We start from the raw sequence: 16555 nt of genomic DNA, 5'->3' as shown, positions 1-16555 counted from the left end.
CACAAGAATATGGTATGACTCCTCCACTCCCTCCCATGAGCCACGCCTTGTTTCCTCCATGTACTGCCAAGAGAATGTGACCTCACTTTGCCTTTTTAACCAGAAACACTCACACATGTCTGAGAACTACACATTGCTCAGATTGTGATCTGATAAAGAATTTACACTTGGACAGAATTATAGAGTTAGCTGCTCTGCACTCGGCACACTGGTGAAAGCAAAGCAGTGGTTCCCACATGCAGCACCTTTTCAGAGCGGTCCAGTACAGTCTGAGGTAGAAATTCACCTGGCTGGTGGATGATCTAGGATCAAACACAGCAGTACATGTCAATCACACTCACACAGTGTAAGCTTCTGCTTTACTAAGCATCAAACAGCAGGCCGCACCCTATATTCACACACCACTGTCTCTGCATGGGGGAGTACATATACATCCTCCTGTGTGTTGGTATGAACTGGATGTTGTAATCATGTGCATACTATTTCAGCCTCAGCTTCAAAGATGATGCCACTGAGTTTTTTTTTGTTTTTTTTTTAAGGCATACCAGCTGCAGAACAGTAAGACAGCACACAACTATTTCAGTTATTACAGCTGTGAAACCAAAAGCTCAATTTTAGTCAGATTGGCTATGCTTTAATAAAACTATTCCATTCCATCTCTGGTTGGTTGCTGAGGGTTGTTGTCCTGCTGGAAGGGTCTGTTGCAGGCTACTTACAGATTTTCTTTGAGGATTACCCTGTGTTTACCTCCGTCCATGTTTTTATCAACTCTAGTCTGTCTATGTGGAAGTACATTATTCCCTCAAAGTTTAGAAAAAAAATGTTTTGAAAAAAAAAAAAGGTTTTCATGCAAAAACATTATTTCAAGTGACACATTTGAAAAGAAATGACAAAAATCTATAAAGCAAAGCGCAATGCCCTCTGTTGTTCACAGTAACGTAAGAAAACTAATTGTTGTCATTTGGGGATATTTTGTTATATTTTAAATATGTTGTGCTATTAGATATATCTGTGTGTGTGTAAACCTTATGCTGTACTTTCTCTCTCCCAAGAACATATCCTGGAGAAAGATGAAGGGCCGTACTACAATCACCTGGGATCGGGACCTACAGTAGCCTCCATACGAAGTTTGATGGAGATGAGGTGTGCCATTTCTCCCTTTCTACCACTTCCTCCTGCATGCTTTCGCCTCCCTCTCTCTCTCTCCTCTTTCCCTCCTCCTCCTCTTGTTTTGTCCCCGGGGAATCCGTGACCCAGAATCTCGTTGGAGGAACGGGAGAAATAAGCATCATCAGCATTAGAAAGAAGTGTGTTGCGTATAGCAGCAGAACAGCTGAGAATGAGAACAAGAAGGGAGAAAAGATAGATACTCCCTGATACGTAATAATGATGCGATTATTACGTAATTTTGAAACCAACCATGACTTTAGTGTCATATGCACTGTATTCACCTTATCCTATGTTGTTAGGAATAGCATTATCATTGGACACGGTGGGGTCACAGCCTGTTGTCTTGCTTCTAAATGATGACACAGTTTAACTTTTCAAAAGGTTAAGGGGTTCATTTCAGCCTCTAACTTTCAGGATTGGGTGGAAGGGGGGGTTTACACCAGAGCCCACTCTTTGTTGTTCCAGAAATGACGCAAGATGCCCAGACCCCATTGTCCCTGCCTTGACCTTTGACCCACCTCTGAACCGAGCAGGACCATCCCTGTGGTAACGGCCATTAATCCCCAGGCCCTCTCAGCTACTGCAGGGTGACTCCTATTCAGCAGGAGCCCCTTGTCCTCACTGTCACGCCAAATCTACTCAGGGCTGCGGGTTTCACAATGGCAGGTATCCAGCTGAGGGTGGCGTGGGAGCGGGGGGCGACCTGATATGAGCTGTGAACGGACATGTGACAGGTTCTGATGAACTGACCCCTCCCCAGAACCAACCTCCGACCTCCATTCCTCCTCCTGCACACCTAGCAGGAGAACACCACCCTCCCCCTGGAAACGATACTCCGTACAATACTCAACACTACGTGCGTTCACGTGACACTGAAATCAGCACAGTCATGTCTCCATGTGCTCAGCCCAATGCTGGCTGCTGTGCAGAACCCTGTGGGTTCTGGGTAACTCTGCCGTTGTTGTGTGAATATCTCAGAGTCCTGTGAACACCAGCTACTGTTTTAGAGTTCAGTCATGTAATGGTGGCTGTATGCCTCTACACACTTTTCCAGACATGGGCAAGAAACATCACGGTTTTATTTTCTCACTACAAATTAAGTTTATTGACAAAATTTACAATTGTTCAGGTGTTTGAATAGTTAAATGAAACTAATTTGGCTAATATTTTATTAAAATTCATTTTAAAATCCTACTTTGGAAAACTATTGTAAATCTTTAATATTTGTGGTGCGTAGTGGTAGTAGTGTTTGGTAGTGTTTCATTGTGTTTCATTGTGTGTTAGCAATATGACTAAGACACAAGTCATATTCTCTGAACTTCAAAAGGTTTAGAGAAGTGATTGTTGAGTCGCACAAATGTGGATAAGGAAACAAAAAGATAGAAAAGACCCTGGGAACCCGTCGACACAGAGCTGCTCTTCAGTTAAACCGTAGCATTTTTGTTGTGATCCAGCCACGCTTTTACACGACACCACTGACTGGAGTCACTCACTCCAGTACTTTCAGGAACCAGTGAGACTTTCCTGTAAAACCCACCGCAGAGGTGAGAAGTACTCTGCAGGTGTGAAAGCGCACATGCTCAGAACGCACAGCTGTAGGTTTCATTCTACATAAGATCTGGCAGATAACGACAGAAACAATCATGGCCAGCATTGTGCTGTGTGCTACTTAATGTGATCAGTTTGACACAATTCCTGACTAGGAATATATGTGTTACATGAGCACTTCATCAATGGGAATTGGAGATGGGTCACTGTTAACAAAATAACTTTTCGTTCAATGACATACTAAAATCACAGTGCCATCTAGTGGCCTGGCATGACAACAGCAGATGACAATGGTGGAACTTTTCCCCAATCATCTGAAAAACAGATTCCAAGCAGCCATCTCCTGTAAAGATAGCCTAAAATTACCCGTGAGAAGCATAGTACCTGCAAGTTTTAAGCTTACAGGAACTGTGACTGCACCATGTGGACATGACAGTAAACGGGAAGCCATCAGTGGCTGCCATCAGATGTGAGACTTAAATACACATTCCAAGCCACAGGTTGTCAAAAACCCTGGACTGAACACTACAGACTTGCAGCTCGGCGGCAGCAGGCACTGAGTTTTTAGTTACCCTTTTAAGACTGAAGGGCTCCATGTCTCCACCCCAAGAACTGAGCCAAAAATAAAATCAGCTCAGATTAGATTACAACTGTTTGAACGAGCCAAATGGGGGTTTGGAGATTTTGTAGTGGAATTGTGAATAAAACCAGGAATTCTTGGGGACTTTAGATCAGTGGCAGGTCTGGAGGAGGAATGAAGCATCCGCTAAATAGAAAACAAAATCTACAGTGAAGCATGGTGGTGAGTCAGCGAAGCTCCGTGGGAGCTTTGCTTGCTGGGTACTGTAAAGAGATAAGGGAGGTAAGGGTGATGAGAAGCTTTGAGACTGCATTAGTCATTAAAAGTGTGATTTTGTGTTAAATTTAAAGAAGCAACCTGTGATATTTGTTCTGTAAAGTTATTTAAGTTGTCCTTGGTTGATCTGTTTTGTCAATCTACCTAATTTGTAGATTTGTAGATCTAAAACACTTTAGATCACATTTGTAGACATTCATACAACTTTTCTGTATTGCTAAAACACATTACCCAAAATTCACTCTTCTTTTTTGAACACTGAACAACACATATTCATTTGTTATCATATCCTTCAATAATCCCCATGGAAGCATTGCTTCGTGACTGTAGTACAATGTGATAAACACAAAGTTCTGAAGTGAAATAATGTAAAATACAAACAAGTAATTTAAAAGGAAATCTTTCTGTAAGCTGCTTCTATCTACAATTATATATGATGGGTTATATATCACATGTGGTGCCTCCTGAACTAGCCAATGAGATCTCACCCATTGTTTAGAATAGCAAATGAAAAAAGAATACAAACTCTTCTTAATTAAACATTTATCATTTTGAATGTATTTATTTAAAGCATGTTTATTAAATGATACTAGAGGATTGCAGCTTTTCTGTTGATGTCAATTCTATAGCATGCTAACACGTGTTTCTGTATTTACTGTAACCATGCAACAGTAAATACAGCAGTGCTTTGTAACATCACATCAGGCATGCTTTCTACTTACTGCTTCCTTGAATCTCATAGTCATAAATCATTTCAAGATAGCGTTAGCCTGGCAGACTGCTGGTTGGTTCTCCTGCAGGCAAACAATAAATTTCATGTTATTTTTCCAACCCATCTAAAAATGTTACAAACTGTTATTTTAAAGTTACTTTATATTATTTCATACTGAAGAAATACTATAACCTAACGTTAATGGTTTAAAAACATGACATTTCAAAACATTGGTGTCCATTAGGCTAACCCTAATTAAATGCAAGTGACAAAGTTCTACCAAGCTTAACTTTGACTTTTCCACTGTTCTATCATTTGCAAACTACAGCTAAACTGTTTATCTTCTTCTTTGCAGATACGGAGAGAAGGGAGAAGCGGTTCGAATTGAGAAGGTGGTGTACACAGGCAAAGAGGGGAAGAGCTCCCATGGTTGTCCTATTGCCAAGTGGGTAAGTAGAACTACATCACCTCCACTGTAGAAGCCAGGACACAATCTATGTGGGATAACCGTCGACGTTTCATAAAACACTCTAGACTCTCAAAATCTTCCTTGCACTCTTGAATATTGCTCTGATAGTCTTATAATCCAGTGAACATTTGAAAAAAGCAGAGGTGTTCTGGAGTGTTTGACTCCCCCTTAGCGACCGTGACAGGAAATTAACTTGTGATTTATGTGAAAGGAATGTGTATTGTGCATATTTTGGAGGATGCAGAGAAAATTCACATTATGTGTGAAATTCACATAAAGTGAACCGTTCTGAAAAGCCCAGTAGACAAAGTTGCAGCTTCATTAAAAATGTGGATTGGTTAACTCACAACAACTGAGCCAAATGGAGGCCCATCTATGGATTTATTTTAAGGCGACATCTTAAACGCTGCATGCTTCTTTGTGTGACATGGTTGGAAAACAATCTAAAGAAATCCAGGAAGTTTTCCAGAAGAGAATTACGGAGCTGCAGAAGTCTGGTTCATCCTTTAGGTACAACATCCAAATGCCTGAAGGTCCCACTGACATCTGTTCAAACAATTACATCAGTTACATTACAAACACAGACAGGAATATCCAGCCATAGGACAACAAATGAGAAAACACAGGAAATGGGTGAAAACATATTGGTATGAACAGATAAAAATCCAAAAACCTCATGAAGATGTTGAATGACCCTACGGACATTACACTCTGTAAAAAAAATCTCTGAAATCTTATCTTGTTTATTCTGACATTTTGCAAATTGACACAATTTTAGTATTTCTACCTGATCTGAAGTAGATGAAGTTTAATCTGATTTAAAGTTTCACAGTGTGAGAAAAAGTCTATGTTTTTGTACACAGTGTATGTAAATATTTGGGTAAAATGACTGCATATATTTAGGGCAGAAGCTTTCTTATAATTGTGATCTACTCTTTCCTCAGTAGATAATTTATGTGTGCTGGACATCTACTGGACAAACAAAGCAACTACAAAACTAACACTAACTTGTGTTTTATTTTTGATTAAGCATGGAATGAAAGCTAAGTGACTTCAATCTCTCGCCAGGTGATTCGTCGAGGCAGCGAGAAAGAAAAACTGCTGTGCCTGGTGCGTCAGCGTGCCGGCCACCACTGTGCCAACGCAGTCATCATCGTCGTTATTTTAGCCTGGGAAGGCATCCCAAAAGCCCTGGCCGACAAGCTTTACCACGAGGTGACAGACACCCTCACTAAGTATGGCAACCCCACCAGCCGGCGCTGCGGGCTCAATGACGAGTGAGTAGGCCGAAGGAAAACGCTTGTAAAAGTGAAAACACCACACTGTGGTTCTGTATTTTCATAATATTGCAAATGCTTGATTCAATGTGCTTCTGACTATTATGGGAGTTCAAAAAACACTGCAACTTTTGGACTCTACTGGGGTTTAATATGTTGATAGAATGATGTAAAAAGCTGCCACACCCAGTAACCAAAGTAATTGAGCAAGTAGATTTTCTGTAAATGTTTGCCACTGATGTTGCAATAGTTTATGAGTGAAAGAACTTCAAAAACAGATTCTGGTGACATTTTTGATTGTTTTTAAAGACGTATTTGTGGTGCTGGTATCGTTAGCATAGCTAACTGATAGCATCTCAGAAAGTGATGTAATTTGCCAGATGACTTTAAGTCATCTGGCAAATTGAAAAGGCGTGTCTATGAGTACTGTAAGAATAGTTTTTATTCATTTTTTGATGTTGTAGTTTGTGTGTGTTTCAGCTGTAAGGTGAAACATATAACTTTTCAGCAATACAGGACAACAACATCTTCATCAGTGAGTTTAGCCAGATATCCGAATCAGAAATGACATCTATGTCAGGATTGTTGTTGATATTGAATCAACTTGGGCTCTAGACTATAGTGTATAGGCAGGCGTCCATTACATAGTTGACATAGAAACATTCACTGTCATACCATTAAAAAAATTAAAAAACATATTTCTTTAAATCACCATTGTTTCCACAGAGTATTTTATAATGGCACCTCATTGCACAAGAGACTTCTACAGCAAAATATTTTTATAGTTCTCCACTGACGTGTTTAACGTGTAAAAAATAAGTTCATAATTCACTGGATACCTAACAGTTATGAGTGAAGTTGAGAGTTTGTGGTCTCTGTCGCCCTTGCAGTCGTACCTGTGCCTGTCAGGGAAAAGACTCTGAAAAGTGTGGAGCTTCCTTCTCGTTTGGCTGCTCCTGGAGCATGTACTTTAATGGCTGTAAGTACGCCCGAAGCAAGATGCCACGCAAGTTCCGGCTACAAGGAGATCATCCCGAAGAGGTGCACATCAAATCAAAACCACCAGTTTCGAAGCGATGCTATTCCCAACCTGGAAATCTGTGGAGTTTCTGATGTCATTAATGTGTTTTCAGGAGGAAAAACTCAGGGACAACTTCCAAAATCTGGCAACTGAGGTGGCTCCTTTGTACAAGCGACTGGCTCCACAGGCGTACAGCAACCAGGTGTGTTTGCACAGGGCAGATCACCAACTTATGTCAAACACCTACTCTTCAAGTGTTTTGCTTGTACTGTATTAATCCAATTCTATTTTGGTTGATTTTAACTTTTTTGTCAAACGTACAAAACTAAAACGCTAACTAACCAGGACCCAAACTCAATACTGCAAGGAACTTAGGTTCATTAAATGGTCCCTTTCTTTAACAAGTTTATAAGTTGTGTTTTTTTCCCGCTCCACTTCAGTGTGCGGCAGAGCAGCGAGCTCCGGAGTGCAGGCTGGGTTTGAAGGAAGGCCGTCCCTTCTCTGGAATTACAGCTTGCATGGACTTCTGTGCCCACGCTCATAAGGACCAGCATAACCTGCACAATGGCTGCACTGTGGTAAACCTACTCAGCATTCTTCTGGACTCTATTGTGCATTTTAAAGCTGTAAAAAGCACAACGCTTGTCACGTTACAAACATTAATATGTTATGTTGGAATCTTATGCGATTGACCAATACAAAGCAGTCCATCATTGTGAAGTGGAAGAAAAATGACGTGGCAAACAACTGCTACATATCAGTATGATTTCTTTTCTGTCTCCAGTCCTCAAAAGTCCCTGCTCTCAATTGTTTAGATGCATCTCTGTTAAAATGTACCTGAATTAATTGATTGGCTCACTACCAGGCCTCTGCAGAGCTTGATGACCTGCTGAGAAGGTAATTCAGTTAATTATGTGAGGCAGGCCAGAGAAAGTAAACATTTATGAAGTACAGGACAGTGGATTTCAAGTGATTGTAAGTGAGGACAATGACATGTTTAGGGTCAATATCCTGCTTGAAGGTAAAAGTGTTTCGCAACTTCCGTGTCCCTGCTTATGATTTTTATCTTTCTGTTAGCATGACATTACAGTGTTTCACTGTGTTAGTGTGTGCAGTAATATTTCTCTTATCACACAAAACATTTTGTCTGTATAATTAAACCCAATATTATTCATACACCTGGCAGATTTGGGTGAATTTCTCCACTGGAATAGCATTTAGTAGCACTTAAGCCAGATAATTACTTCACACTACACAGTCACAAATCACACCACACTTTTTACGGCCTACTTATATCTATTACTGTGTGTGAATTTGATGAATTCTATTGTCTGAGCTTTCACTTTTGAGACTAATTATATTACTCATGTGCATTGAAATCGCCCCTCGTGGATAAATACGAAATCCTATTTAGATAAATCTGAGATGAATTGGAAATACCAGTGGAAACATGCAAAACACTGGTCAACAATTAGAAAAAGGGCTTTGTTTGCTGAACACTTCTTGGATTAATGAAAAACCTGCAGCAATCTGGCTGACAGTTTTAGGCTTAAATGTCAGCCAGAGGGTTCAGTTTTGACCTGATTAAATCGCCTTCTTTTACACATTTGCGGTGTCCTCTACATGACCTGCGGCAAATTGTAAATGGGACTTATTTTGGTTTTCTTGTGCCAAGATCTAGGTTTGTAGAGTGCACAACCACTGGTCCTGTCAAAAGGTTTTCCCACCATTTACCCTGCCAGTGTAGGGTGTAATTTTCTTGTTCAATCTCTCCTTGCCTGGCCTCTTAGTTCAGATGGACGGCTTTGTCATGGTAGATTTTTCAGTTTTCACTTCATGGTCCAAAGCTTGGTTTAAAGTTCTCCACAACTTTATCCCTGACGCTTGTATTTATGCTGAATTTATATTGTGAACCTCATGTAGTTGTCCTGTGATCTCTAAAGGCAATTACAAATTTGTAACTTGTGTCATGGTTAAAGGAACTGAATACACTGCCCATATCACTTTTCAGAAACCATATTCAAATTTTCTCCTGCTTCGCAATTATGGTGGCAACATGACAAAATGCAAAGAATTTTAAGGATTATTAATTATTTTGCAAAGTACCAAATAAATGTTGCGCTTAAAAAAACTTCATAAGCAGTTTTTGCCTAGCTCACATTTACCTTTTTGTGTTTTGTTAGGTGTGTACCTTGACTAAGGAGGACAACCGAAAAGTGGGCGAAATCCCTGAAGATGAGCAGCTTCATGTGCTGCCACTGTACACGGTCTCACTGACAGATGAGTTTGGCAGTGCAGAGGCCCAGCGCCGCAAGATGCAAAACGGAGCCATCCAGGTACTTCAAGCTTTCCGTCGAGAGGTACGCAAGTTGCCCGAGCCTGCGAAATCTTGCAGGCAACGCCGACTGGAGGCCAAGAAGGCCGCCTCAGAGAAGAAGAAGAGCAAACTCACACAGCAGACACCAGAGAAAACAGTGGTCAAGACTGAACTTTGCATCAGCAGCTCTCCCCAAACCCCAGGCATTAAAGGTTAGTCACTCTCTTTGATTTTTTTTTTTTGATTGTCACACAAAATTGAATTGGGTTGTACAAAAGTGAAGATGTAATAGTAAGGTTATCATCTGGCCTGATGTGAATTTAAGTTTTGACCTATTTGTAATTACCTATCAGTATGAGACATTAGCAAAAGTGTAGAGTGAAAGGGATAGCAATAATTGAATATGTGTCTTGGTGTTGAAAGACTTTCATGTATTTGTGATCTGCTTTTCAGAAATCATAAAGCAGGAAATGAAGCCGGACATCAAGCTGGAGCCCATTAACGGATCAATAGATGGATACCCTGTGCAGGCAACAGACCCATTCAATAACATCTATCAAAATCCTGCCTACTATGCAAGGGGGGGCCATTCCCCAGCCGGCCAGCCCTCTGCCGCAGACACAGTAAATGGCTACCATCCCAGTCTGCCTGCAATGCCCTATGGCTTCTTCAACTACCCTCCCAATGCTCTTTTCCGTCCTAAGTTGAAGACCTATGAAGGTCGAAGTAAGCTTGTCCAGGCAGAAAGAAAGTCTGGTGCTCAGAGCCCTCAGGGCCACTTGCCTTCCAACAGCCACCCAGAGCAAAACAACCAACCAAACAACAGCGCTTACGCCCAGCCCGCCAACTACAGCCTGTCCCGTCCTTCTTCGGTTTCCTCTGAGCCATCCAACAGAGGCACTCCGCTCATCAAACAAGAGCCGATGGATGTACCAGTCTATGAAGGGGCACTGCCAAGCCAGGCTTGTGCCAACACATCAAGAAGCACCCCGCAGTCTGCGCAGTGGCCTGGGTATAAGATTAATGGGAGCATTATTTCAAATAACTGGGATGGCCACTTAAACCATAGACAAAGTCCTGATGTCTCTTCTTTAAACTCAGACAAGCTGCAGCTTCACCAGCATGCCCAGCAGCGCCAGTCCTCTCCGTACCCTCAGCAGTGGACTTCCCACCCATGCCCAAACCCCCAAATTGCTTCCACCAATCCAGCACACCAGGTACCTGCATCTCCACCTCCATCCCCTCACCTTGGCACGGGGCACCAGGGCAACCTATACCGAGGCGCCATACGTCACAGTGCTTCTTACCCGGGTACACCACAACCTGTTACCTCTCACTCAGGCTCAGTAACTCCAAGGCCTGGGACCCCACGTCCAGGTACCCCAGTCACTGGCATTCCAGGTCCATCCACCCCTGGTACTGGAACCCCAGGTCCAAGTACCCCAGGTTTAGGCACTCTACGACCTGGCACCCCAGGTCCTGCCACTCCAGGTCCAGCCACTCCAGGCCCAGCCACCCCAGGCCCACTAACTCCAGGGCAACTTACCCCCAGGCACTGGGCGAGTCCTGCTCCTAGCCCCCAGCCAAATCCTTGGGGCATTGGACCTGCTGCATATAGCCCTGGTTTGAAGCACAGCAATCCTGCAGGAGCCTATCCCGACAAGATCTGGTTCAAGACCGGGGAGAACCGGTGTTCCACTCCCCTCGGGATCCAAGAAAAGGCCTGGAAGTCTTGTGGAGGTTCATTGGCAGGCAGCACCCCTTCTCCTGCTCCAGAGGGTCGCCTGTTCCCTGATGCGCTGCAACAGTCCGATCAGGCCCATTGCGATCCCTGTCGAGCTGAAAGCGATGTTGAAAGTTTCAAGCATCGTGAAGAAGAGGATGAGGTGTGGTCTGACAGCGAACACAACTTCTTGGATCCCACAATTGGCGGCGTAGCGGTAGCACCAGCCCACGGCTCAGTCCTGATTGAATGCGCCCGGCGGGAACTACACGCTACCACTCCGCTTAAGAAGCCCGATCGTTCTCATCCCACCCGCATCTCCCTCGTCTTCTACCAGCACAAGAACCTCAATCAGCCAATGCACGGCCTGGCTCTGTGGGAGGCCAAAATGAAGCTGCTGGCAGAGCGAGCACTGCAGAGGCAGCAGGAAGCAGCTCTCCTTGGCCTCTCCCAGGAAGACATCAAGACACTCGGCAAGAAACGCAAATGGGGGTCTTTGTTAACAGGTACCAGTCCAGGACCTGGACAGTCGAAAGACAAGAAAGACGGGCCAGTGACACGGTTATCTCATACGTTCTACACCACCTCTATGGTTACTGTGGCTCCCTATGCCTTCACTCGCGTCACTGGGCCCTACAGCCACTTTGTCTGAGGCCAGACAGACACCGAAAGACTGAAAGCACCAAAGTGGTGCAGTGGACAGGTAGAAAAGGCAACGAGCAGGAGAAATGTCTCTTTGCTGTTTCACAGTCTTGCATCTCTCCATCCAGCCTCCTCCGTAGTCTGTAGGGAGGAAGGTGAGTGGGGGACGTTTTTATTGTTTTTTACCTCATGTCAGGCAGTGGTTTGGGCTGCAGACACACTGCCTGTGGTGCTCTTCCTCTCTTGTTTCCAGAGAGGAACTCCATTGCTTTTTCTTGTTTATAAAATTTTAATGATTCTAATTATTGCTATTATTATGATTGCTATTGTTACTGTCAATTATGTTATTATAGGTATTATTATAATGAACACTTGTTTTTTTTATTATTATTGCTGTTTTCATTAATGTTATTATTAATGGGATAATTGTTTTTTTGTTGTTGTTTTTACATTTTATTTTTTATTCAATCAGTCTGAGTCACTCAGACCGTTGGTTTTTCCATGTCTGGAAAAATTGCACCCCCTTTTTTCTGTTTGATTTCCTTTCTCCGTGTCAACTCTATTTGCAGGAGGAGCAGTAATCTAACCAATCAGAGAGAAAAGTAACAGAAATTTTAATCAGGGTTCCATGCAAAAAAAAGGAAAAAAAAAAAAAGAAGTAGATTTGATCTAAAACTTTTATCAAAAAATTATACCTCAATGAGAATTCCAAGAATACTCTTTGAATCCTAAGAGTGAAACATTTCAGAAATAGGACAAACATGAACAACCAAACCAATCATGAAAATAATCCATTTGAAATGAGAGCATGGTGAAAATCTCTGCGGCTAGGTGATTCGCTCCTCCTGTTTATCTGCACTCCTCCAACTTTCGACTGGTGCTCAGCTTCTCTTTCCGATCGGTTTTCCATCAGCTTCTTTTCGTGGCACTAGATGCTGTATTTTGGTGCTCAAATGTGGCTCGAGTAGTGTTTGCAGGGGGGAGGCGGGATGGGCAACTATTGTTATTTGGACACAGGTGGGAAACCAAAATAGAGGCTTTCATTGTCTTAAAAGACCCTGGGGCGATAATTATGTCGCACAGAAGGCAAGTTTAATGACAATGCTTCATGCTTGACATAATTTCCCACTCTTAAAATTGAGATATCACTTTATTTCTTCACAGAAGTAAAAAAGAAAACAACTTGCAAATGCTCTTCGAGTCAGATCTGCAATTTCCACATGGGTTTGAAGCAGGCGACGCTCTTTATCTTCCTACATCTGTTTATTAGGGATGAAAACTTTCCAGAGTGAACTCTAGAGGGCAGCAGTGGCTGCCTACTCAAACAAGCACTTGAGATCCATTCAGAAACCAGGCTCTAACCCACCCAAGGCCAGCAGAGGGGGCCCTCACTCTCTGTTTGGTGGCCATTGGCAAGACTCAATAAAGCAGCTCATCAGGCTGAAGTCTGGAGATGCATCTGGAAAGTTCATCCTGAGCTCTAGCAGAAGGAAACGGTGTTTGGACTGCAGTGCTCTTGGTGCTCCTACACACACATTGGTGCTGTCCTTTTAAACTTGATTTACTACAGAGGGCCCGGTGCTTTCCTCTGTATGGTGCTGTCATCTTTCGGACAGAGCAAGGCATGTGCTACTGCAGGCACCTTCCTACCACAGAGCCAGCCAATCAAATTGGTTGTTTTTTTGGGGGGGGGTCGCAGCTTTGCCACTGGGCTCAAAAACAGGTTCCCGTTGAGGAGTTTTTAGTGTTTATGCTGGCAGACGGTAACAGAGTCCACTGTCCAGGGCAGAGAAAGCACAGTCAGTCATGACATCTCTTAGTAAACACATCAGCAGCGCTTTCCACTGAGGGAAAACAGTACTGAGAGGTAAAAGGCAAAACATTGGACGTTACCGTAGCTTCAGGGAGTAGGCGCCTAAATGCAAAACATCAAATACTCTCTCGCTTTGTGTACTATAAGTGTATGAGGAGGTGTGTGTGAAAGAACACATTTCCACCCAAAAACCAAAGAGAGAGACTACTTGATTGATGAGCATTTTCAATACTTTGAATCACTTATTCTTTTTTTTTACTTCCTTCACAATCCTGTAGTTTGCTTGTTGAAAAAGAGAAAAACGAGCGACTGACAACTCTATAGAAGTGGTTGCTTGGGTCAAGGCCCGGGGCGAAGGACCGCGATCCGGGCCCCCCGAGGCCTCCAGCTCTCTACCTCACGCCGTAGAGACACTGGTAACCATCCCAACTTGCTACTGAGGGCAGAAAATCCCGCATGTCCCTTTGTGTGCTAAAGATTTCTACACTCATTTTAGCTTTTTTTTTTTTTTTTTTTTACTCTTTATTTATTACTACATTGTGATGATGATGATGATGATTGTCTTTGATGTTATTTTCTTTTTCATCTTTTTTATATAGCTAATACAAATTGTAAATAGAGAAGAAAAGATTTATAAAAGCACTTTTAATCTTGATTTTAACGACAAAAGAAAGAGCCGATTATTGACAACTTGAAGCTTGTTTTTTTTTTTTTTTTTTTTTTCATTTTCTCAAGAGAGAGGTAAAAAAAAATGTAAATATTAAACTATTTAGGTAAGATTATTTAACTGGTGAGGATAGTAAACTAAAACCATGGACGACATGGGACGGGTGGGGTTAGGGCGGGGAGTGTTGAAGTCTCAGAAAGCCCTTTGCAACACTTGGTCTCAATGTGTTGTGTGTAATCTTTTTTGCTCAGTTACACTGCTGTTTTTCGCTTTCAGAAGTACTGTACCCCATGTCAGCCTGTAGACGACAAAAGCGCGGTCGCTTTTAGAGAATTCATTCATGAGCCCAGGTATCTGGTGTGTGCTATGTGACGGCTAGCTTACTCACCGTGGAGCCACCCCGTCATCCCCTCCTACCCCACGACTCCACTCAGTCACTTCAATAAGAGGATACACAACAAACTGGAACCCCCGGGTTGCAGTTCTGTGCCCACATTTTCACGTGAAAATTAGCGACATTGACGAGTGAAAGCCTTACTTTAGCTTCTAGTCAAGCTAGGCTAAATCGGAAAACGGTGAGATAAGCTAAAGCCTGCTGATCGTTCCCACTTGAGTTGCAGACCATCTGCTTCCCTGCTTGTGAAGACGTGTCGCTAATTAACTCCTTATTGTATCGTTTACTATTTAAGGATCCACAGGACAGAGTTAGCATGATGCCAGCAGGGGTTCTACTGGTGCAGCTTGTTTAACCTTTTGATATTCATATTACGTAACCCACATTTATACGTTCTTAATGGTGCTGAGGATGTTGTGTCCAACATTTCTCATCTAACTTTGTAAATCTCTAAATGTTCTGTTTGGGGGGGGGGGTTCTCTGAGATGTTGTGGGGCGGGGGGAATAAAAAGCACGGGTGGGTGTAGGGGCAGGTCAGACAGGCGGTGCTATGATGTTAACACATTAAAAATTCACTGTGTAAAAAAACAAAAAGATCATAGGAAAAAAAAATGCAAAACAAATATTTGTTTTCCGAGCTCCTCGAATGTCAATAAAACTGTATTTTTAATCCAAGCAGTTTCGAAGTGCGCGAAGCTGCCCCCTGGTGCTGACTTTATGAATAAGTCTTGTTACAACGCTACACGTTTTTTACATCTCTCTCTCTCTCTGCCGGGCTCGAGGGGCTCTCCAACAGCAGATCACTTCCTTTATTAATACTCATTCCATCAATATACTTTAAACTGGTAAAACTAGGATGAGAAGTAGAATCAGAATATATAAGGACTGTTATCTGGGGATTTATATTTGGTACAGCGAGTACCAAAGGCTTTTAGAATAATCTTTTTTGAGGATGTTGTAAATGTACATGTTAGATGAATGCTAAGGTATTTGAACAATCCCAGAATTGTGTACTGCTTCACTCTTTTATTCCCTAGTCATGCACTTCCTTTTTACTCACGCCCATCTTTTACTTCTAAACCTTGTATAGTTTGATGTTCTGAACCACGCAAATATAGATAAAAAAAAAATGCATCTCACTATCTATGGCCCGACGTTGAAAAATTAGGAACACCTGATTTACTGAAGACTCTCCAAAGTAGGAACAGAGACTTGAACCCTGGCCCATACGAAAAGATGAAAATGAACCTACACAAGTGGCAGCTACATTCCTTTTTTGATTTGTAGGATTGTTCTTGGTTCTTTATTTTTATGTCAATGATGCAGTATGTAAAAAAAAAAAGAAGTGTTTTTGTTCAGTCTCTCTCTCCCTCTCTTTGTAGCTGTATGGTGTATCATGTGAATACATAGTGTATGTGGTTAAAAACCCCACAATATTGTTTTATGTTGCGCGATAAATAAAAAATATTAAAGTGAAATGTTTTTTGTATTTTTTTTTTGCTTCATTTCTTGTTCATTCTGGAACTGAGTCCTGTTTTAATTGGAGCATCACAGCGACGGGCGTTTAGCTCCAGCTGGAGCCAAACATGCATCATTTCACTGATTTGGTTCCTGCACTCTGCTGAGTAACCACAGGAACATACGGATCTAATTTTAGACGAGTGCTTTTTTTATTATTATTATTGCAAACATAGAAGACATCAAGACAATTAACATAAAATAAAATACAATTCAATCTGTAGACATTCAGACGGAGAAAATGGAAACCATTAGAAAAGTTTAATGACAATATGATTTAAATCTTTGGTGCCTGGGCCCCGGCTAAGGACATTGATCATCGCAAACTTTGCGATGGGCTTGGATGAGCATTCTGTATGCTGAGAGGAACGTCATCCCCCGGGACCCGGCACTGGAGGCGATGAAGGATGTGGCCTGATGCTGAGCGA

At 42.3% G+C, this 16555-nt stretch overlaps 1 protein-coding gene across 5 annotated transcripts in view; it reads left to right on the top strand.

Moving 5' to 3' along the window:
- The window catches only part of tet3 (tet methylcytosine dioxygenase 3), a 49300-nt gene extending 33213 nt beyond the window's left edge, over positions 1 to 16087 (top strand). For all 5 annotated transcript variants that reach the window (XM_044112744.1, XM_044112746.1, XM_044112745.1 and 2 more), the window contains 8 exons: positions 1053 to 1143; positions 4642 to 4735; positions 5824 to 6032; positions 6923 to 7073; positions 7166 to 7255; positions 7494 to 7631; positions 9237 to 9582; positions 9824 to 16087. In XM_044112744.1, the coding sequence (XP_043968679.1) occupies positions 1053 to 1143; positions 4642 to 4735; positions 5824 to 6032; positions 6923 to 7073; positions 7166 to 7255; positions 7494 to 7631; positions 9237 to 9582; positions 9824 to 11745 (3041 nt within the window). In that variant the 3' untranslated portion in view covers positions 11746 to 16087. The remainder of the gene's footprint in view (positions 1 to 1052; positions 1144 to 4641; positions 4736 to 5823; positions 6033 to 6922; positions 7074 to 7165; positions 7256 to 7493; positions 7632 to 9236; positions 9583 to 9823) is intronic.
- The last annotated feature ends 468 nt before the right edge of the window (positions 16088 to 16555 follow it).

Source organism: Gambusia affinis, linkage group LG03, assembly GCF_019740435.1.
Source record: "Gambusia affinis linkage group LG03, SWU_Gaff_1.0, whole genome shotgun sequence".
In the NCBI taxonomy this organism is placed as follows: domain Eukaryota; kingdom Metazoa; phylum Chordata; class Actinopteri; order Cyprinodontiformes; family Poeciliidae; genus Gambusia; species Gambusia affinis.
Note: the sequence above shows the minus strand (reverse complement) of the source record. Positions and strands in the feature narration are given on the sequence as shown.